This window comes from Acipenser ruthenus, chromosome 45 (assembly GCF_902713425.1).
Source record: "Acipenser ruthenus chromosome 45, fAciRut3.2 maternal haplotype, whole genome shotgun sequence".
Taxonomy (NCBI): domain Eukaryota; kingdom Metazoa; phylum Chordata; class Actinopteri; order Acipenseriformes; family Acipenseridae; genus Acipenser; species Acipenser ruthenus.
The window spans coordinates 5,717,343-5,740,492 of record NC_081233.1 but is presented as its reverse complement, the minus strand read 5'-3'; the positions used below and the strand labels follow the sequence as shown (position 1 = coordinate 5,740,492).

The window sequence follows — 23,150 nt, the reverse complement described above, 5'->3', positions numbered from 1 at the left end:
TATTCTTAATTGAGTTCTCCCTTGTGCAGAACCACGTGGTCAGGATCGGGTCCCAGTGGATGGGGAGAGTTCTATCAACGTCACAGAAGCGGTGTAGCAGGATAAACGCATTGATTTCAGTCAGGACTCTTTGGAAGCAAAAAAGATCAACAGCAACTGTTGTTTTAACATTACAGCACCAACATATTGGTTTCACTTACCACAAACAGAGGGTTCTCATAATCACGCTACACCTGAAAGGTTAAATATATGTGGCTTAAATAGGTATGTAGCCAGATGTTTGCAGACTTGGCTATACTATGCACACAATGTATCCTGGTTTGCCATGTTTATTAATATGCTTTACAATACCTTGCTGGTCTTTACAATGCTTCCCACCGCTTTACCATGCTTTATTACACTTTGATAGGCTTTATTATTATTTGTTTATTTAGCAGACGCCTTTATCCAAGGCGACTTACAGAGACTAGGGTGTGTGAACTATGCATCAGCTGCAGAGTCACTTACAAGTAAGTCTCACCCGAAAGACGGAGCACAAGGAGGTTAAGTGACTTGCTCAGGGTCACACAGTGAGTCAGTGGCTGAACCGGGGACCTCCTGGTTACAAGCCCTTTTCTTTAACCACTGAACCACACAGCCTCCTATGTGAAACGTATCGTGTTCACCACTTACAGCGTGCGTGCAAACCGTCATTGTTGTTCTTTACATTATAAGGTAAGTATATAGAAAGCTACCCAGACAGTATAACTAATGTGCCGACCTGTCCTGTATTTTCTAGACAGCAAAAGAGGTGAACTATTTTGAGACGCGTTATATTTCCAGTCACTCTGCAGCGTTGACAGCGTTAAGAAATGAGCCTTTGTGTGCGTCCGTTTTGAATATTCAATACAGATATGCAAAAAAATCGTGACTGTCTAATACACGCATTTCCTTATTCTGTTTGTAGAAACTCCCAAACTTGGAATTCTCCTGGAAACACGCCTGGACTCCCCATACAGATCCGCTATATTAAGTCACGGTGTTTTCCACAAGTTGAATTGTGTGCAACTAGACAATTTAAAAACGAATGCTTTTCTAACTTTGCCCCGAAAAATTCAACAAAATTGATAGCACCGTTAGTGAAATCCACTCTCAGTTAATCCCTACACATCGATGCTTTCCGCAATCTCCCGACTCGACGCGCTCGGAGCTCCCAACCCAGCCTGTATCCCGGTGTCGGGCCGGAAGTTGTTCGGATTCCAGGTGAGATGGTTCTGTCGCCAGAGAAAACAAAACACAAAAATAAAAACAGGAATATAATACCCGGGGCTGTCGTCTCTCCCGACAGGTGAGCAGGACTGCCTTTCTCACAGCGCGGAAGGGCTGTATTTATGGTACACTAGCAATGCGGCAAAATCATTTTAGATTTTAACCCAACAGGAGCCTTAGATACCGTGCTGTCTGAAATAATGTCGACATGATGTAATAAAACATGCTGAGACACCTTAGTTACGGGCATCAGTGTAATAAATGATGTTGCTTTGCACTGCGGTGATTGTAAATGTCGCCCATTTTTTATCGTTTTATCGAGTTTCGGCTGTTGTGGGGGTTTCGTGTTGAATTCTGCGTTCTTGAGAATTATACTGTTAGGCAGAGAGGGTTGTCTACACTTGTGAGAAGTGACACCACTTAAAAAAAAACACGAACACGCAATAAAAAGGGTATAGCTTGGGTTTGGTACTGTGTCTTTATAAAAACACTGCTAACTAGACTGAGGAAATGGCATTTTGGGAGCCTGTTATTAACGGCGTGCAGACAGACTTCCCAAATCATACTTTTTATTTGTATGTATTCTGGTGCGAGTTTGTTTAACGCCTTGCTCTGAAATGTACAGGGCATTTACAATTAAGGGTCGTTAGATATATTTTTTTCCCCCAAACTTGGCACCTTTTCTTGTACAGCTTACTGAAGCTGTGTCTAAATGCAAAGCAATGTTGCACGCATCACACACAACAATACTGTTTTGTCTCGCTAGCTTCTTTGTGTTTACCGCTTTTGCTGGTTCGCCTGACTGTACCTGGTGTTAACATTCATTTACAGTAACCGGCGGGCAGTTTCAAGAAAACCAGCTTGCTAACATCATAAGATATGGAGTTAGTAGCCTGCTAATTGCCTAAATAATAACATTTAAGAGACTAAAACAAATGATGTTGTTTTAATGAATGGGTAAGCATTTACGACAATTACAGTACATTTAAACACGAGACTTGTAAGGCGTTTAATATAATATGTTGTTTTTCTATACTTTGAGAAAAGCAGACCCACTCACCGTCAAAACTAAAATTCTACATCCAACCTTATAAAGTAAGAGGCTCCTTTACAAAAGCGTCTGGGTTGAAAGCAAAACGACACCCACCTTTTGAATACACTCACAGATTTTAAGTGTTGATCCAAGAAGATTCACTTGATGCAAAGGTTATTTGTTTTATACACAGGGCAGTTGCCATGGCATTTACTGTTATGGGATACATTTTAATAGGTGACTGTGGAACCTAAGCGAGGAACATTTCAAAAACTATACCTTTAGAATTCAGCGAAGATAATAATTCTATTGTTTGGTGGGTCCGCAGGGTATTTTCTTCCAGTTCAACAGTGATTTAGTTAAAGATTGCTTGAGTGAAGATCATTTTGTCTTTCTTTCTTTCTGTCTTGGGTTGTGTATTGAGAGCTGTATTGAGAGAAAGTGATTTTTCTTTCTTATTAGATTTGTATTAAAAATCTAAACTGTAGCGCATAAAATGTATAGGGTTATTATAATATTAAACAGGGTAGGTTTACACCAAGCCAAAATCTGCCGAATCACATACATTTTAAATGAGCAATTTGTCTGGGGAAAGTAGGGAGTGTTCAGGTGGTCCCACTGTCCACAAATCAGGCTGTGCAGGAGCTGGTCAGTCATCAGCATAGTGATACATTATTGACAGACTGAAAATAGAAAACAGAGGTAAGGAAAGCACCCTCAGATAAACTGTAAATGAAAGCATCTGTTTGGAGAAGTGCAATGGAATGCAGATCTAACACTGGAGTGTTGTTTTCAATACTACTGTCTGAGATAACGTCACACTGACTGAACTTCATCCCAGGATTCACCTGGCGTCTTATTAATCTGCTTTGTTGTCGAACACTTTATTTGAGTTTTGTGTCGCTAGAGGAGCCACTCTTTTAGCAAGGCAGTTGCACGGTTTCTGTTATGTGCTGCTGTTTTAATTTCTTTGCGAATTTGACTAGTGGGGTAGTTCTCTTATTAATGAAATAATATTCCAACATGAAACACGTGTGTCAGAATTATTATTTTAAAGCTCAAGTGGATCAAAACCTGTTCACTCCATTTGTGGCTGATGATACATAAACCGCATGTGAGGGGAGAAAAATATTAGGAGTGCATTAAAAAGAAGCAGTGAGAATGTTTCAGAAGGAAGTAAAAAAAAAAGTCATTTTTAAAGCATTATTTTCCTACCAGAAATATTAAATTGACATTTGTACGTTTTTTCCAGTTCACCTTGAGTAAACCCCATTGGTGCGCTTGCACTGGAATGACCCGTTTATAAACACAAGACAATAGTCGTCTACAGAAATAATATATTGCATTAAATCAGCTGTTTGATTGGCTTTTTACCAATTGATGTATACTTAAATGATCAAAGACAAGAAATATCCATGTAATGGCTAAGGTAGAAAGTGATCTCTAATCTAAAGATACGGTCAGTTCTGAATATGTATTTATTATAAAGGAAATGCAATTTAGAGTTGAAGCATTCATTGCTAGATTTATCCACAGCAAACAGTAGAGTAGTTTTCTTAATCCTCTACACAATTGCAGTATAACAGATGCTGAGGTTGATGTGATACAGCCATCCGAATTTTTCTTTTTGTATCGGATGGAAATGGCGTCATATTAAAATCTGCTGTTTTTTCGAAAGTACAGTACAAGGTGCTGTGGAATTTAAACCCACTCTGATATGACTTTTCATATTAGTGTGCAAATGTATGAGAACTCCTCAGGATTTGTCATCTTTTATACCTACCTACATGAAGACCTCCGTGTGAGAATTTCAGTTTCCACTTAGTAATCAGTGATATAGAAACAATTGGCACTTTTTGCATTTTGCATGCGTGGCTGTGTGTTCCTTTTCTGTTACTGTTTTAAATGAATTGCATGTTTGGCCTATTAAAGCCATCAATTAAATTAGACAATCGCTCATTTGCCTATTTTGACAATTTTCCAAGATTTTCAGTTGCAGTGGTTTAATTTCATCTGCACAGCCAATCACAACAACTCTTAATCTTCAATATTATTTCAAGTGCACAGTTAATCTGCTTGTTCTGATTCTCTTTAAATGCATAATGATGTAGAGTGAGACATACAGAATTCAGTTTCCGAGAAAGGCTGCTGCTCTTCTCAAAGGCTGAAATCCGCTCTTAGTTTTTACTGATTCGTTTCCAGTGCTCAGAGGTCTGCACTGGAAAATGACTCAAAGCTACCAAGTTTAGCTGAGGTTTCACAGACTCCAAAATCACACGTCATTTCCGGGGGGGGGGGGGGGTTGGGGTCTCCCTGGTTAACCATTTAAATACCGAACAGGGTTATGTGGTTAGGTTCACATCAATGCGACCAGCAAAGTACAGCACAGAGAGTGATGAAAAGAGTCCGCTTTAGCACAGTGATCACTGCTGTAAGTAACTCGTTTTGTATTATGAATGGATGTATGATTGAGTCAGTAACGTCTTGGACTGTGCTGACCATGCTTGATGTTTCGTGACCAAAGATATTAGCTGTGTAGTTCATAATTAGCTAGTTACACTTACCATGGGATTCACCTTTTAATTGATGTGTTGCTGTGATAAAGATTTTGGAAATGTTTTATAGCAATTTCTGCAGCATTTGCAATAAATTATTGCACCCAGTTATCATAGCTATAATTGAAACAGCATCAGAATTAATTTGTAATTCCAGGGTTAATTGTAAGTTATGGTGTAAAACTGATGAAGTGAAGTTGGCAGAAGCTCAGGCAAATGCCTTCATTAGCATTGAATTTAATTGAAATGTTTAACAATTATATAGCGTACTGACATTTTTGGGCAGAAAGTAAGTAATTGCACTGTATGGATCTGTGACAAACAAAGTTTGTGTTAGCAGGGTCAGGGTCAATTCCTGTTTTTCAGTTCCATTTTAAAATCAATTCCCAAATCCCATTCCCCTTTGATCAACTCCAAGTCCTTGAAGGACTTTGAATTGGAACTGGAGTTGGAATAGATTTAAAAGGAAATTGGAATTGAAAAAATGAATTGACCCCAAGCCTGCGTGTCGCACGTTTTGTGTTGTTTTTTTAAACACGTTTTTTGCTTGCAGTTCGTTGTCAGATGGGGTGCTTTCCTTTTTTCTATGCTCCTTGACCAGATTTCTTTCTTCACATTTTTCCAGCAAAGCTCTGTGAAGATGGATGTTGAAGAATGCAATGGCCGCTCCTATGTCTCAGGTAGACTGGGGATGGGGGGTGGTAAGAGAATGTTTCCTTTAATCTTTCAGTTGTTGTTCGTTTGGTCACCCCATTTTTCGAAGGCTTCTTGCCCTTGAATACAGAACCTCCAATTCTGACCGCTTTGAGCCTCAGTTAATTTAGTTGTGCTTGTGCATTCTGTGACATATTAAATGCACTAATGACTATTCCTCTTGTAGATATTGGTAAATAAAATACACTAAAAATGATAACTAAAATAAATATCTCACATAGTATTGATCACACAAGGTTTAATTATTAAGCACGGGTTTAACGCAGCAATGTAATATTGGTGCACCTAATAAAAATGAAAATACATGCTTTTATTCTTTAAACTATTTTGATGATGTTAAACCAGCAAAAAAAAACATAAATAACAAACTAATTCCAGGAAGTAAATGCTTCAGCTAAAGCCTTCATTACACTGATTAAGGCACTAGTCTAAACATTTGATTGCTTGACATAGTTTCTTAGCAGTGTTCCCTCAGAACAATACGCAGTGTGTAACAATGGTGGTTCTGGTTAGTTTATTCTGTTTGCAATTGTTTTTTCCTTAAGATGTGCCTTTGCTGTTGCACTCACTTAAAACCCCAAAAACGGTAATTGCAAAATACAGTCCATTCACAAGTACTGGGCAGAGTTTGGTTATATAAATGAAGTCAAATAAATGCTGTAATAGTTATTTAGCTCTTCAGTATGAGACCGGAGTGTTTTATGATTGAAGAATTCTTATTTTGTGTAAAAGTCTAGACATGTACACATCAGGAATTTAATTTCCGGCCTTGATTAATGGTAGCTTGTTTTTTTTCCTCTAACTGAAAAGGCTGTTTTTATCTTTTATCCCACGCGTGCTCGTGTGTGTGTGTATTTGAAAGGGTATTTATTTAACATATCTGAACGGGCAGAATTCTAACCACCAGCTATGTGTACCACCTACAGCTTCAGAGCAGCGGAATACAGATTCACCAAAACCACGAAATTCAATCAATCTTAATAAGTAAATGGTTGTTCACACATGGGTTTAAAAGCAAACGCAAAGGTTCTTTGTGTTTTAAAGCAAAATTAATTTATGAGAAAAGACGTCATTATGTTAGAGTTCCTCACATAGAATGCACACGCTATTGAATAATTCAGTTAAGAGTTTAGACTCTCTTTTTTTATATATAGTTTTTATTTGCTTGTTTAAAACCCCTCCATAGTTATGTACTATCCAGCAGGGGGCAGTGTGATTTGTGTGTGTTTGACAGCCATGTTGTTGATCCAGGCAGTGGGGATTCATCGATGGAGAAGGAGTTTTCAGGGGTGATGGTGGGACCCATTGTGAGCACTCCCAACAGCCAGCATTCCTCCCCTAGTCGATCGCTGAGCGGTGAGTGTCAGCCCTAACACTGCCCACTAACCCTTTAGCTGTTAACACAATACTAAATCCATCCGGACCTCCGCTCCCTCCTCCAGCCTCACAGCGTCTTTGACCATCAGTTCAAACCAAACAGCCCTCTTGACATTAAATACAAACCCTGTATAAAGAACTGCTCACCACTGAGACTCTGTCAGGCCCTTCTAATGTAGAGACTAATCTGAACATCTGTATAGGACTAGTACGAAAACAAAGTCAAACTTCTGTCACAACAAATGTAACTGGAAGTCTACAGCTGTGGCCAAAAGTTTTGCATCAACCTATAGAAAATCAACTCATTTTGCTTCATAAAGTCGAATGAAACCTGCTGAGTAATGTTACGTTAACATATTGAATTACATACCGCTTTGTAGTTTTCCAAATACTCTACAAAACTGAGAAATTGAAAAATGTGACATTTCTAAATCTAACAAATACTGTACTACTATTATGGTTTCTGGTAGACTTTTGCGATATTTGATTACATGATGTTGAATAAAAGTTCTAAATTACATTTTAAAATGATGTCTCAGTTTTAAAACCTTTGGCCATATCTGTACATTGAGAAATACTTCTAGTTGAAAGTTTGTTGCATATATTACAACATATTCTACCATTTACCACTCTATTTTATTATGGTTCATTTTAAATAAAGGTTATATGCATGTCTTTTTTTTTCTTATTGATGTTACGAGATCTTAAGTAGTTGAAAGTAGGGGTGCACTGATAATCGGTAGCCTATCTGCATGGCACCGATATAAGGAAGAAAAACACAATCGCCGATGGGCAGTTTTTGTTATTTTAGCCTATAATGTACACCGATACTCATGGTTGAATTTCTTCCAGCACAGAATTGAATGTTTGGTCAGGCGCTCTTACTATACTAATGATGCAGTGCTGTGTAACGTGCGATCAGCCTGCAGTGAATACGTCTCAAAAGAGCACTGTTTGGATTTTTTTTATTTTTAAATATCTGAAGACAACAGTAGGGTTGTGTGCAGCAGAACAGACTTGATGCTACATTAACTCCAATGATGAACTGCGAGTAGAGTATTATTCTGATGCTTTTTTAAAAAGCTCTCTTCTTTGAATATTAGGAGTGTTCGCCTGTAATACAAGTCCTCTTAGTTAGTGCAGACTGCCGGGTTGTTACATTATTATTATTATTATTATTATTATTACACAATGTACTTCAAAATGGCCTTTTGTAATTTGTGTTTGAAGCAGAAATTGATTTTTTTAAGTGAACAATTTAAGTTGTGGTGCATTTTTAAGCAGTGTATGCTTCAAATACAAATGTAACAAGAATTGTTGTAATTGATATTGCGTAGGCTACATTTCTACTGTACAGTACAGGTACATTGAGTTATAATACTCAATGTTTGACAGCAAGTGGCTATACAAGTTCATGTCACATTATATAAATTTTTTCTACAGAACTGTTTTTACTAGTACAAATGCAAAATGTTATTTTTGTGTGACTGTTGTAAAACAGATGTATAAAATGCTGTCAAGCACACAATATAATACTACATTATTCTTTGTATTCATTTCCTGAAGTAACTGCAACAAGTAAACAATATCTATCATTTTTAACATTTATAATTCTAAAACAGTTTAAATGTAGGTCCTATGTCATGTTCTAGTAGTTTACAATAGCTTTACCTGCACTGTCTATTATTATCAGTGTCCTATTGGTATCAGATGATATGGGTAGATAACCATCGGCTATCAGTATCGGCCAAGAAAATCTTTATCGGTGCCCCCCTAGTTAAAAACAGGGTTTGTGTTGTGGAAGAGATAGCAGTTGCAGTCGGGTTGTCGTTACTCAAACAAGCACCAGAGCTTCTCAAGATTGCTGCAAGGCAAACCACGCTGTGTGACACTGCAGAAAACCATGCAAACAGAAGCTGACAAATAGTAACTCTCGACGGTGAGATCGCCACAGACCACCAGCTCAGCAGCATTTGAACTGGAAGACATGTCTGGCTGCTGTCAACACTTCAGATACACTCGGGGATTTTTGTCTTTTTGAAAATGACGGAAAGTGTTAGTATGGTAGTCAGTAAAGCATACGTTGTTTCTTTATATCTATAATTATAGGCTCAAGCCTGGAAATTGACGTGATATATTGATATTCTAATATCTGACAATCCAAAACCATCATCTGAGCTCTTGACTCACTGACTGCGCTCATTTGAGAATTATCAAAAGCTCCTGGTTTGCGTTATTTTTTTCCGACAGATCTCTGCATGCACAAAGCATATCGTGTTTTTGCGTCTTTACGTACACCTATGGGCAAAAGTTTTGCATCACCCTCTAGAATTAACAAATTCTGTTTAATAAAGTCAAATGAAACCTGCTGAATAATGTTACATTGACCTATTAAATTACATACCGCTTTGTAGTTTTCCAAATACTTAACGAAAACCTACACAAATTAAAAAAAGTGACATTTCGAAATCCAACATGAAATACTGAACTGCTGTTATGGCTTCCGGTAGACTTACAAAATAATTTAGTAGTTTCTTTGATTACATTATGTTAAATAAAATATCTAAATTATGTGCATATCATTTTGTTTTTTTTTATTATGTTTCAATCAGAAAATTCAAGGCAATGCAAAACTTTTTGCCATATTTGTAGACAACAAAACAGCAAGACCGAATATTACATTGAAGGTGAAATATGAGTGCCCTTCGTATCTCACCAAAAGCAATTCAAACCACTGTAGACAAAGAAGGAAGCGAGGAATGAGCGGTTTTCTTGTTGTCTGCGTTTCCAGCCAACTCCATCAAGGTGGAGATGTACAGCGATGAAGAGGCTGTCCGAATGCTGCCCCTGGACGAGGGCAGCCGGGAGAAAGAGGAGGGTGGAGGTCCGGAGGAGGGCATGGGCGAGCAGGGCGGATACTGCGACCAGTCGAACCTGGAGCCCAGCTCACCCGGGGGCATCCGCCTGCCCAACGGCAAGCTCAAGTGCGACATCTGTGGCATGGTCTGCATCGGACCCAACGTACTGATGGTGCACAAACGCAGCCACACAGGTGAGAAACACTCTGGAGGGGGGGATCAGCTAGTAACAGCTCTGCAGTTTGGAGTGCAGGGTGAGTCATGCAGTCTGGGTCGAATCCTGCTCATGCAGAGTTGCTGACCTCGGCTGGGGGAGCTGTATTTTATTTGCCACATTGCTCTGCAGCGCCCCCTACTGGTCGGGTGCCTAAGGAGGAGAATTCCCCAGGCTTATGTTCGGCTTGACAGCAGGAACAGAGGCAGCCTGCCCTCCCAATTGGTAAATGGGTCATATTGACCATTTTAACTTGATGACTGCTAAGGTCGTATATCACTGAATGTTATACCAGGCTTGACTCTATAAACAAGTGCTTGTTATTAGTATTGGCAGGATTGTCACTGGTCCCCATTTTCCTGCGTCGGAGATCTTTTGGTTCATTGCTTGTTTTTTGTTAAATTGAAATGTAGATTTTTCAAGCACAAAAATGGTATGTAATCGTTTCCCAGGTGCAGCTACACCACTGGAGTGAAACGGAGGATGTCACTTGTTAGCTGAGCTTCTTCTTTAGCGTGGTCTTTAAAATACCTGCATGTGCCAAAGTATAAAACACGAAAGACACGCAACATTAGAGCAGAGACAACGGGCCGGATTTTCAAAGTGTTTACTCCAGTCTTTTAACTCCTGTTTTTTAATCGCCTTTCAATTTTACAAAACAAAAACCAAACCACTAACTTCTCTATTTCAAGTCCTCTTGAGCACTCTCAAGGTGTTTTTTCATTTTGTAACATAAACCTTAATTAAAGAATGGAGGAAACGCTTTGAAAATAAGGCGTAATATCTCTAGTACTGACGTTAATAAAAACATCTTTTAGAAACGCATTCAGTTCAGTTCCCTGGTTTGCTGGTTTACAGGCGAGCGCCCGTTCCAGTGTAACCAGTGCGGAGCTTCGTTCACTCAGAAGGGGAACCTGCTCCGTCACATCAAGCTGCACTCCGGAGAGAAGCCCTTCAAGTGTCCCTTCTGCAACTACGCCTGCCGTCGCCGCGATGCGCTCAGCGGACACCTGAGAACTCACTCCGGTAAGACAGGCCCTCCAGAGGAACACATGGGGAGCTTTAGGCAGGAAACCCAACTCCACCTGCAAACCAGACCGGGGCTCAATTAGAATCGCAGTGACAGCACAATTGTGTACAATTCAATTACAATGCGATTTTGTTTAATTACAAATAGTTACAATTATGCTGCAGTGATTGCAGTTAGAATTACAAATGCCCTAAAAAGTTACAGAAACATCTACTTACGTTAGCATGTTTGCTCTGTTTATTTTAGGTAACCGAGCAATAGTCAGAGGTACAAATACAGAAACGTACTAAAGCTCTGGACAAAAGTTTTGCATTGCCTAGAATTTTAGGATTGAGACATAATAAAAAACAAACAAAAAAAAAAACTGTATGAACATAATTGAGATATTTTATTTAACATCGTGTAATCAAAGAAACTACAAGAGTCTACTGGAAGCCATAGACTTAGTAGTACAGTATTTCATGTTAGATTTTGAAATGTCACATTTTTCAGTTTTTCATTTAGTATATAGAAAACTACAGAGCGATATGCAATTCAATATGCCAACAGAACATTATTCAGCAGGTTTCATTAGACTTTATGAAGCAAAATTAGTTAATTCTATAGGGTGATGCAAAACTTTTGGCCATAGCTGTATATAACTAAATTTTTTTCAAACAAATGGGGGCACCAAAAGTGGTTGAAAATACTAGAATAATGATCAAATGACAATGCATAATTGAACTGTAATTAATTAATTAATTAATTATATGGTATAATTGCAATTACGTAGGTGTGCCAAGGTTCAACTATGAATTAGTTAAAATTACATTGTCTTTACATGAAAAGGGACTGATGCATGCGTGAATTTAAACACTTACTGATTTATTCAGTAGTATTTTATTTTATTTTATTTTTGTTAACCACTGAAAAAGCTGCCTACATTTTCTACTTCCCAAAAAATATGGATGCCTGCCTTATACATTTTGCTAAAAGTTCTCTACATTACCTCTAAATTCTCAGTACTTTAATATTTTTAAATTCAATTCTTGATCGCGCAAGAGTAAGGTAGCCGCTTTGAAATGTTACAATAGTCATTCTCCTTTTTGAAATAATTCCACGAATATTCCACGTTTTAATGTTAGTTCAGGCCACCCTCGAGCGTGGCAGCTTAAGGGTTAACCCGAATTGTCTTTCTGGCGCTGTAGAGCCGCGTGTATGAAAACCAGAAAGATAGGGTAAGATAGTAAAGGTTAAACCACACACAGGACGTTCTGCTGGTGTATGTTTTTTTTCTTTTTATTAAAAACAATCTTTATAGAAATACATATATATGTATCTCAAGTGAAGCCACAGAAGGGGACTGTTTACCCTTCAGCATGAGCGTAATAGATTTTTTCTTTTTTTCTCTTTCTTTTCCGGTTTGTAAGTCACATTGTGATTTTGGTATATCCGATTAGCGCTGTGTACGGCGTGCTTTCCCGGCAGTAGCGGGTAAACCGCTGAAAGGAAAGTCTGTAATGCGTCACTAACGTTAAGAGACGCCCAGGGGGCTGTGACTCATTCCATCCCCGCGCGTCCGTTAACTTGTTTTCTTCGGAATTCAGAAAATTTGGCTGCATTTTTCTTTAGAATTAAATTTTGTACATTATGTTCAGTTTTGTGATTTGTAACTTCTAAGGCCTGGGGTTTTTTTTGTGGAACAAATGCTAAAAATTTTCAGAAGCACTTCCTGTCCTGTAGGTCAACTTCACAGTAATGTAACGGTTCCGCTGCAATCAGAAGTATTGAGATGCCAGCAACCTTAACCCCTTAAGCTACACAAGGAATTGAGTGGTTGATTAAACGGTTTCTTCTTAAAATACATTTGAGAGCGACTCGAGTATCACAAGGATGCTGGCAATTTGGACGACCAGATCCAACCGGTCGGGTCATTTCAAACCCTGTTTCGTGCCCCTCATTACAAAAATAATGCATCATTTTTATTTGTGGGACACATGTCCTTAAATTGATCTATTTTGATCTGTAGCGTTGTACTTGGGAAATCTGTACATCCTTGAAATAAAGAAAAATGCACCAAAAACGAACCACGAAAATAATACAGAATTAAAATGCCTGTGCTTTCACTAATTACATAATCGCAGTATTACTGTCCATATCAGAAAATCACTAGAATCACTGATACAGGTCAGCATAATAAACCCTAGGCCTGGGACTCATTACTGACCAAACCCAGTCACTGGTACTGAATCTGGGATGGAAATAAGACCCTCATTGCATAGCAGTTCAATACTTTCCTGGTGATTTGATAGAACACACCTGAGCTTGTTACCTGTGCACTGGGGCTAATCAATCTCGTAGTATAACCTGGAATGGATGAAACTGCTATGCAATAGAAATCTTACTGCCATCGCTGTGGGGATACACCACAGTGCTTTCACCAGTCTCTCTCTCTGCCCCAGTGTCATCCCCGACAGTCGGGAAGCCCCACAAGTGCAGTTACTGCGGCCGCAGCTACAAGCAGCAGAGCACCCTAGAGGAGCACCGGGAGCGCTGTCACAGCTACCTGCAGAGCCTGGACACCCAGCAACCTGCCAACACAGGGCAGCAGCAGCAGCAGCAGGGTGAGGGGCTGGGGAGAAACAGGGGGCGGGGGGAATACTGCTGTTTGCAATTTTGATCAGCGATGTGTTGGAATTGATTAAAAGGGAACTGGGAATTGGGCATTGATTTTAAAAAGGAACTGGAATTGAAAAACAGGAATGTGTCCATTTGGCATGAAGATTTAAATGGCTGTCAAATTCACTCCGCAAGCTGAAGCTGCCACCATCCTAAAGAGCCAATGGTAGCTAAACTTTTCCTTTATTCAACCTCATGGTGCAAGAAGGGGTCAGACAGATCTAACAGAGAAGTTCAAATTCCCGTCACTGAGCGATGATAGATTATCTTGTGTCCTGCAGGAGACGAGATGAGAGACCTGGAGTTGATGCCGGACGCTTTGATGCACCCTTCCACTGAACGGATGTCCTTCGTTGACCGCCTGACAAACAGCATCACCAAACGAAAGAGGTCCACGCCGCAGAAATTCGTGGGTAAGACAGAAAGACAGCGTTCATGCAGTAGCCCTCTCGAGACCCTGGTTCTTTTCCATAAAGTTTGAAGTGGGTGCTCCCTCCAGTCCAGGGCAGACTTGAGGCGTGGAGAACGAACTGCTCCCTCACCCTCTAAGGCCCTGTCCACACTATGCCTTTAAACTGTACTAGTTGCCATTAAACTGGCTTAAAAGTGCTAAATACAGTTAGCGCCTACACTACGCAGCGTTTAATACCGGACTCAAGACCACCTCAGAGTCCGGTTCTAATTAGATTTCATCAGGTAGTGTGGTTTGTTAGAAGTGTGGACGCTGTAATACCCAGCTACATTTTTTGTTTATCCTCAATCCCAGAATGCTTTGTGGTATGTTTGGTGAAATACTCAGAGTAGGTGCCTGAAGGACTTGCTATCAGTGTACACTCCACCACACAAGGTATTAATTTGTATGCTTAAAAAAAAAAAAAAAAAATCTGTCAGGACATCTCTGTTAAACTAGTGGGGAAAATACCAAAAGCACAACGATAAACTAATACAGTGGAGGCTAAATTAGGCAACTGCAAGAATGGAATGCGAGTTAAAAGTAGGGTCGGGGATGAACAATTCACGTCATGTGTCAGCTCTGTTTGAAATAAAATGAAGGGGACCAGAATTAGGCTCAGGCAAGATATGAAGATAAAAACAAAGACTGATTTGTAATTAACAGCTTTTTCTGAGTTTAGTATGTGGACCAAATGTGAAACGGTACTTCAGTGTTGACGCTTTGAGCTGGATTAATTAGAACAGTTTTGGGTATGGTTCAGTCCAGGGCAGACTCGAGGCATGGAGACTGAACTGCTCACCCCCTAAGAGAAAGTGTGCTCCCTCCAGTCCAGGGCAGGCTAAGAGAGAGGATGCTCCCTCCAGTCCAGGACAGACTTGAGGCATGGAGACTGACCTGCTCCCTCCCTCACCCCCTAAGAGAAAGTGGGCTCCCTCCAGTCCAGGGCAGGTTTGAGGCATCACAGCGAACATTGGAACTGCTATTGCTTTCCATGGACAACAGATAAATGATGTACTATTTTTGGCTGACCCAGAATCCAGGGATGATTTCAAAAGATATTCAAATAAGTGTAAATTATCATTAAAGGACAGTAGGCTTTACAGAAGCTAATAGGACCCTTAGTTAGCTATTTCTAGTTTTGTAACTGTTTCTCTTCTTTTGTGAAAATAATAATGTTACTCCTTTCCCTTTCTCCCATAGGAGAGAAGCACATGCGTCTGAACCTCTCGGAAGTCCCTTTTGAATTTAACTCCAGTTTCGAGAAGGAGGTGGATCTGGTTGGGTCTCAGCAGGGCGGGGGAGTGGGGGGAGGGGATTCTGGGGGTTTTGGGGGAGGAGGGGGGTATCTGACTGGCAGAGGGGGCCTGGAAGCCCTGAGACCCCTTCGCCTTCCTCCACCCCACTCCACCTGTTTCTCAGACCTCACCCCAGTCATGAGCTCTGTCTACACCCAGCTGGCTCCCCTGGGGGTGCGGCTGGATTGCACAGGGGCAGGGGGTCCCGGGGGGAGGGAGGCCTGCGAGGGACACGAAGACCACCACGGGGTGTCGCCTAGCAACGGCTACCACGATTCCACAGACACTGAGAGCGTCACAGAGGACCACCAGCAACCACAGAGAGGCTCAGCCAGACACAGCCCGGGCCAGGCCAAAGAGGACAGCTACCCCCACCCCAACCCCAACCCCCAGCACACGGCCCCCCTACCCCCTCCACCCCTCACCCCCACCCAGCACCGCCCCACCAAAGCCAGCAGCCCAGCCAAAGAGACGGTGAGGGTGGTGGACGGGGAAGGGCAGTCTGTGCGAGCCTTTACGTGTGAGCACTGCCGCATCCTGTTTCTGGACCACGTCATGTTTACCATCCACATGGGCTGCCACGGCTTCAGAGACCCCTTCGAGTGCAACATCTGTGGCTGTCACAGCCAGGACCGCTACGAGTTCTCCTCGCACATAGCCCGGGGCGAGCACAAGGTGGGCTGAGGGAGAAGTGGGGGAGTTTGCTTCTAACCTAGGACTGCACTTACCTGTTTCTTTGTTTGCTTCTTGGATTCCTGTTGCACTGATTTATGACGTTGGGGTGTGCAAAAAAGCCTGTGTTTAGCTGGCCAGGGCATGACTGCATTCTTAGGATTGAATTGGCTTCGGGGGGGATGAAAAATGGTTTGTTACGCTGATCAAAGATATCTGACTTCATGCCAAGCCCGCAGATTTGTGTTCCTAATACACAGGAGTTTGATCGTCCAGGTTTTGTGGTCTGATAATCCGAATTTTCCAGTGTAAAACTACAGGTAGACATGTATTGTACACTGAAGGCACTTGCCGATCCGTTTCTGATAGTTCTGTCCTCTACTTCAGGGGTGTCAAACTCCAGTCCTCGAGGGCCGCAGGGTCTTCTGGTTTTCATTCCAACTTAAGCTCTTAATTAACATAATTGATCTAATCATTTGTTGAATTTGACATATTTCATATTTTTCAAGGTCTTTTACAGTTGATGGTTTTAAAAATGCACTTGATTCAAGGTACACGACCTGTGAAACATTGAGGCCTGAAGAGAAGTGTTAAATGTGTCCAGTTAATCAAATATAATTAGACCAATTAAGTAATTGAGAGCTCAGGTGGAACGAAAGCCAGAAGACACTGTGGCCCTCCAGGAGCTGAGTTTGACACCCCTGCTCTACTTGATCTAACAGTCTTTTAAAGAGACAGACGTTTCCAGTAGTGTCGTCTTCATTGTGAGGAAGGCACTGGCCGAAACGTTTGTCTGCTTCACGGAGTCTCTTATCGTTTTACCTCGGAATTGGAATTGAGAAGTTGGCTGGCTCTTCCAATCTCAGTAAGTAGGCTCTTTACAGGTGGCCACAAGCCACAAACAATGGTTTATTTGGCAGGGGGTGCTGGGATATGTACCAAAGACAGACATGCTGTACAGGTATAAAATAGCTCAAGATGCTAGAATTACTGCAACCGAGAGCTGTAGAGCTTAACTAACCCTTTGTTTGTGTAATGTAAAAGACCACAGATTTCTCACGCTAGTATCCTAGCAACTCCACCACACCCAGTCTAGCACACTTCCAATTGAAAACCACAGTGGTCATTTCAACCGGGAATGTTGTCTTATCACAGATAGAACTGGCATTCCTACTGAAGAGCTCAGTTAAAACATTACTGGCAGTCTTGGAAGGGGGATTTTAGCTACAGTGTATATATTGTTTGCACATCCCTATTTGTGAAAGTTCTCTATGTAGGACGTGGCAGAAGTTAATTATTGTTGTCTTTTTTGATTGTTTGTTTTTTACACTGCAGTGACGCTTCGACCTTTCGTAGGTGGTTCTGCTTGTCTTTTTATATGTATTTTTATATATATTTAGGTCATACTTTGTGTCGGAGCGCCACCTGCCGGCCAGGATGTGAAGCAGCACTGCAGCAAACTAAACAAAAAGCAGAAATTCCCCAAAGTATCGACAAGCCAAACAGAATTTAACAACGATCACGCTTGTTTTCTCCTAAATTGCCTTTTTTTTTTTTTTTTTACAAATAAGTTTGTCGCATGACACTGTAATTTTGGAAGCTGTTTGTTTTGATCGGGACATATTCACTTGTTTAACAAACACAGGTTTGGGTGTGCGTGTTTTTTTTTTTTTTTTTTTTTTTTTTTTTTTATTTGTGTCTATCCTGGGAAAATAGTTGGAATTTAAATTCAGTTTAACACTCTCCAGTACTAGGAATGGCCCGCCCCCAGTAACTACTCCATTCCCAGTACAGGGAATAACTGGTCACACTGGGATGTACTTACTCAGCAGTTCACCCCCTCCCCCCCTTATTCAGCACAACCAAAACGAGGAAGTTATCATACCAAAAAAAAGAGTAAACTGAAAAACTATTCCTTTTTAATGACATAGCTGAGTTAACTAGCGCTGTATACTGTACTGTATACTTCACAACACAACAGTTTGACCCCCAGTGCTAAAGCTGATAGGATATAATTTTCTCTAAACACAGAGGAGACGAATAGAAGGGGTTTAACAGTAAGAAACAAAGCATAATGTCTTTTTAGTGTCGTTTTACACTGGTAGCTGTGTGGGATACAGGGATGAGGGAAGCCGTGCAGTCTGCTGAGCTCTGTGGGGATACAGGGATGAGGGAAGCCGTGCAGTGTGCTGAGCTGTGTGGAGATACAGGGATGAGGGAAGCCGTGCAGTCTGCTGAGCTGTGTGGGGATACAGGGATGAGGGAAGCCGTGCAGTGTGCTGAGCTCTGTGGGGATACAGGGATGAGGGAAGCCATGCAGTGTGCTGAGCTGTGTGGGGATACAGGGATGAGGGAAGCCGTGCAGTCTGCTGAGCTGTGTGGGGATACAGGGATGAGGGAAGCCGTGCAGTGTGCTGAGCTGTGTGGGGATACAGGGATGAGGGAAGCCGTGCAGTCTGCTGAGCTGTGTGGGGATACAGGGATGAGGGAAGCCGTGCAGTGTGCTGAGCTGTGTGGGGATACAGGGATGAGGGAAGCCGTGCAGTGTGCTGAGCTCTGTGGGGATACAGGGATGAGGTTTCATATTAACTGTGAAAGGTGGGCAGTCCTAAAAGAAAACTAGAGTAGTTTTAAAGTCTTAAAAGAAGCAGTTGAAAATTTGCTTGTAATCTATATTTTTATACAGTACAGTCCGACTGTCCTCCCATTAAATAAGGGCTATCGCATTACTATTTATCAAATCAATGACACCTTTTAATATTTGCACAAAGTTTAAGTACGTATATTTGTCGGCGTATTAAACGTTCCCTGGAGCTGTGAAATAACTACTAAGCATATAAATATTCTTATAAAAGGTTTGCAGCAGTCGAGATAATGACCACTGTGAAATTTCTCATTTGCTTCCTTTTAGAGACCTAGATTTTTATTCTCCACAAAGTGGTGTTTAATAGCAATGGAACTGGCTTATTTCATGCAGGTTTTAAACATTAAACACACTGAAAGAGCCACAAGTCTGTGGACCTAGTAGCTGTATAGCTTGGCATGCTGTCCCGAATATCCTGCGTCTGTGTTGATCCCATTGAGGAGGGGAGAAGTGAACTGGCTGCAGGCCTGGGCTGTTTGAGTTCAGGCTACATCCCAGTTTAAGCCGGGATGGGAGGGGGAGGTTGTGAGTTTTTGTATATTTATTTTAAAAAAATAATGAAAGCAAGAAAGTTAAAGCTTTTCTAAAGTACTAAAGAAATAACGAAGCACTTTTTCAATGTCCTTTTAAAAGTTGTGTGTCTGTGTGTGCGTAAGTGTAAAATCCTGCTTGATAAATTAATAAAGATTGAGCTTACTGCTGGTGTGTGATGTGAGTGAGATAATAATGGCATGCCTAAATTGGGAATGCAGATCAGAAAACACCCCTAGAAAAAGTGGTGCCGTCTACTCAGCTACCTGTTGCACAGGGCTGGTACAGCTCTGTTTACCTAACCTGCTCTGTTGATATGGGAAAAGTGTGTTTGAATGGGTGTTTGGATAGAGGAGAAAGTCTATTAATGTAGGAGTTTCAGTTTTTGTGGTTTAATTGGGTTTATTTATGTGCATTATGCACAGAACTGGCTGAAACACTAGGGGGCACAGTACAGATGAAGAGTTCTTCTGTTGCTACAGGTTGGTTGTAGAGGGCACCATCTTTTTTTTTTTTTTTAAGAGGATTTTACAGGACCACAGAACTACCCCTGGATTGCATCAACCGTTTGTAAGGGTGATCCTGGGTTGATGCAATCCAGCTGTTCACCCCGGTGCTGTAAAATGAAATCCAGCTGTGGCTCATCAGGGTACAGGCTGATCAGATCGACCCCCTTTTGACTCCAACCAGGACGGCGATGGGCTCTAACAGAACCAGGTTGGAGAAATGTGCTGACAGACCAATGAAGCAAACCTGAAGGTTTATAAAAACAACAGTGTATTGTACGGTACATGTTTTCCAAAGCCAGCATTTAACTGTGAAATTGTCATTGCCGCTGACTGGCAGGATGTGATGTACTTCAGCAATTGCCCATGGCTAATACCCATTTTATACAAATGCTACTGGTTTAAAAAAAAAAAAAAATGATGATCTGTTTTGTAATGTTTTGTAAATTCACTGGTGATTGGCAAGAGGTGTTGGGGGTGAAAGATAAGGGATGCATTTACTCAAGTGGAATGTTTATCAAAGGAAAACCAAATTGGGAACGTTTGCAAGAAAAATACATGGCTCTGAAAATGACCACACTGAGTTTTTCACTGACCAATGTTCCATTTTTTTTTTTTTTGGTTGCCCATTTTCTAAACTTTTCCCCAAACCATTGATACCCGAATGTAGGAGAAAGGATTAGATAAAATGTGAAAACCTGATCCTTATAGAAAGAAAAGTAAATGCTGTGCAGTAAACTGGTTACTGTTCAAGAATTCTCTGTATTGATGGCATGTAGGCAGAGCAGTAGAACGTAGAAAGTGAGCACCTGTACCACAGAGGGAATGAGATTTGAAGCTACAGTACTCTTTTAAACTGCTTCAAGCTTTGTGTGGGAGTAACACGTGTAAGGGAATCTGACCTGTAGAGTGAGAGGCAGTGTGGAGCCCTGAGAGGTAAAAAAAAAAAGATTGTTGTACATGGAGGGGGGTGTGTGTGATACACAAGGGGGCTCCCTCCAGGTACACACCTTCTCAAATAGAGGACTTGGGTAAAGACAGGCGCCCTCTTGTTCAAATTAACTGGAGACCGTTTTCAATGCTGCTTCTGTGCAAAATTGTCATTAAAATTAAATAATAATCTGATGTCTTTCACAAGCTTCTCCAGTAACTTTACCAAATGTGATCATTTGAAAACAAGTCGATATTCATTCCAGAGCCCCTAATTTGGACCCTAAAAGACACAGCAGTTAAATTAAAATAAGCCATTTGTTGTTTTTTTTGTTTGGTACACTTTTCTTTGACAAAAAGAGTGACAAAAGAGAAACAAAAGCATTGCAAATCAGTCCCAATAAAAGTAATTCCATTTAGGAAAAGAAAAAGCACTTTGATCTGAAAAAAGCATATCTTTAATTGTTATTTATTATTATTATTATTATTCAGAGTGTCAGGCTGAGTCTTGGCGTGGTTCTATGTTTGTTCTGTGGTGATAGCCTTGCATAAATTGTCTTACGTGAGAAACGTTTGCATTTTTAGCCCCAAGCTTCTGAATTTATTTGTATAAAATTCAAATTTTAAATTATTCAGCTGAAGACGGGAGCAAGGCATCTTGGTGGTTTTGGACACCTTTTCTGACCTGTTTACCTCATTAAATTCTCTGCTGTCGTAGCCTGAAAACTTAAGGATGATGTCTTTATTTCAAGGGGTTTTATTTTTTTTCCCCACAGCAGAGGAATTTACCTAAAAGCACGGTCTGAGTTCCTGCTCCCTCTCGCCCCCACACCTCCATTCCTCTTCCCATTGGCTCATGCTCCGAGTTGTTTGATTGGTGGAGAGTTTCTGGGTGCAGTATCCTTGCTGTGCACGTGTGCATCGGTTTATCTGGAAGAAGTAGACCTGTCGAGAATTAAAGCACAAGCTGGAGGAACTTTTTATATACACTTGCATGCTCCTGTTTTTGATCTTCGCAGTCGTCCTCCGTTCTGTTGCTCCAATATTGAGCCTTAATCGCGTTCCCAACAACTAACAGAGCTAATTGTACTACTGGTTGCAGACTGCTAAGTGACTGCCCAATTTTTCTTTTTTGTGTTTTCCCAAAATGTGATACAACAAATGTGAGTGGAGGGTTTAGCATACGAGTGAGAGAAACTCTTAAGCGTGCTTGGTGCATCCTGTAGCTCTAGTTATTACTTGACAATTGCTTTGCACTTTCCTTTAAGGTTTCTTAAGTGTGTTCTGCTTCAGCTTTGAGTCTACAGCAGAATCGGTCATTCAGTGGCAGGTTGTGCTGTGAAAGAGAGACTTTGTGACGTTTGTCCATCCCATACTGTGTCCTGTTAGCACAGGATTTGAAATACCAATGAAAGCAAATACCATTTCCACTTGTCATATAATGTACAATATCAGGAGTTAACCAAAAGTAGTCAGAATATGGAACCAAAATACTAAGTTACTTTTCCAGCAGCGATGCTCGTTGGAAACGGCTATAGGAAAAAATGATTAAAGTGAATTTCAGTTTTGCAGAAACAGAACTAAGAGCCACACAGATCCACTGCAAACATGACCTGCTTAAGGATTTTTTAAAAAAATTTTCCAGGATCCTTGCAAACTAGACTTACAAAAGCCAACAGGCTTTGAACTGAAACCAGAACTATTACCAGAGCATATTCTGTGTACTGTAGAGCTTGCAGCTGATTGGCTTGTGCTCAGGAACAAGCCAATCAGATGTTATAGAGCTATGCAGATCTGCTCAGAATATGCAGAAAATAACAAGCCTTCAGTATGGTTCTTGTGCCCAGTGACCATCATGGAACATTGGTTTTTGGGGATATTTTTTGAGTCCATGGGAGTTAGAATCCCAGGGCCAGGGGGGTTGAGGGTTAAACCCACATACACAAAAATAAAAAGTATATTTGTTGTATAAATACATGAAGTTTGTAATGTTTTTCTAATCCCTTAGACACAGAGGAGCCCCCTTTCTTTGCTCTTTCAATAAGGGGATGATCCTCTAGTGAAGTCTAAGCCTTTTTCTATTCTCAGCACATTCTTGTACAGTTGTTTTATTTTTTTGTTACTAATGTATTAAAATTCCAAAGTGCAATATGCCTTTTTTCTTTCTCTTTTGATTTTTTAACCTTGTTAGGAGATGTTTCAATTTGTATAACCTTGTTAAGGATTGCTAGTGTCTTTTTGTGTTCCTTTTTATTATTTTTTTTCCTGTGAATGGTATGGATCGCTTTAAAAATGACAAGAGAAACTACTGCAGAGCCTTTGTATATGTACCATATTGTAATTAGATATATTTGTGTAATGGAGATGAATTACTGTAAGTTTTGTACTGTATTGGCGGAAGGTCTATTATAAATAAATACAAGGAACTTTA

At 40.6% G+C, this 23,150-nt stretch overlaps 1 protein-coding gene across 6 annotated transcripts; it reads left to right on the top strand.

Annotated features, from left to right (window-relative positions):
- The first annotated feature begins 653 nt into the window (after positions 1–653).
- Positions 654–23,150, top strand: LOC117400993 (zinc finger protein Eos). 6 transcript variants are annotated; one of them, XM_059013321.1, is made up of 8 exons: positions 654–714; positions 5,462–5,516; positions 6,802–6,906; positions 9,719–9,979; positions 10,858–11,025; positions 13,471–13,632; positions 13,969–14,100; positions 15,342–23,150. In XM_059013321.1, exons 2-8 carry the CDS (start codon positions 5,477–5,479, stop codon positions 16,118–16,120), a joined length of 1,647 nt encoding a protein of 548 aa, XP_058869304.1. In that variant the 5' UTR covers positions 654–714; positions 5,462–5,476; the 3' UTR covers positions 16,121–23,150. The 6 variants fall into 6 exon arrangements, with proteins under 6 accessions (XP_058869304.1, XP_058869303.1, XP_058869301.1 ...); XM_059013320.1 differs by having other exon boundaries at positions 5,462–5,537; XM_059013318.1 differs by lacking the exon at positions 654–714 and adding an exon at positions 796–1,242 and having other exon boundaries at positions 5,462–5,537.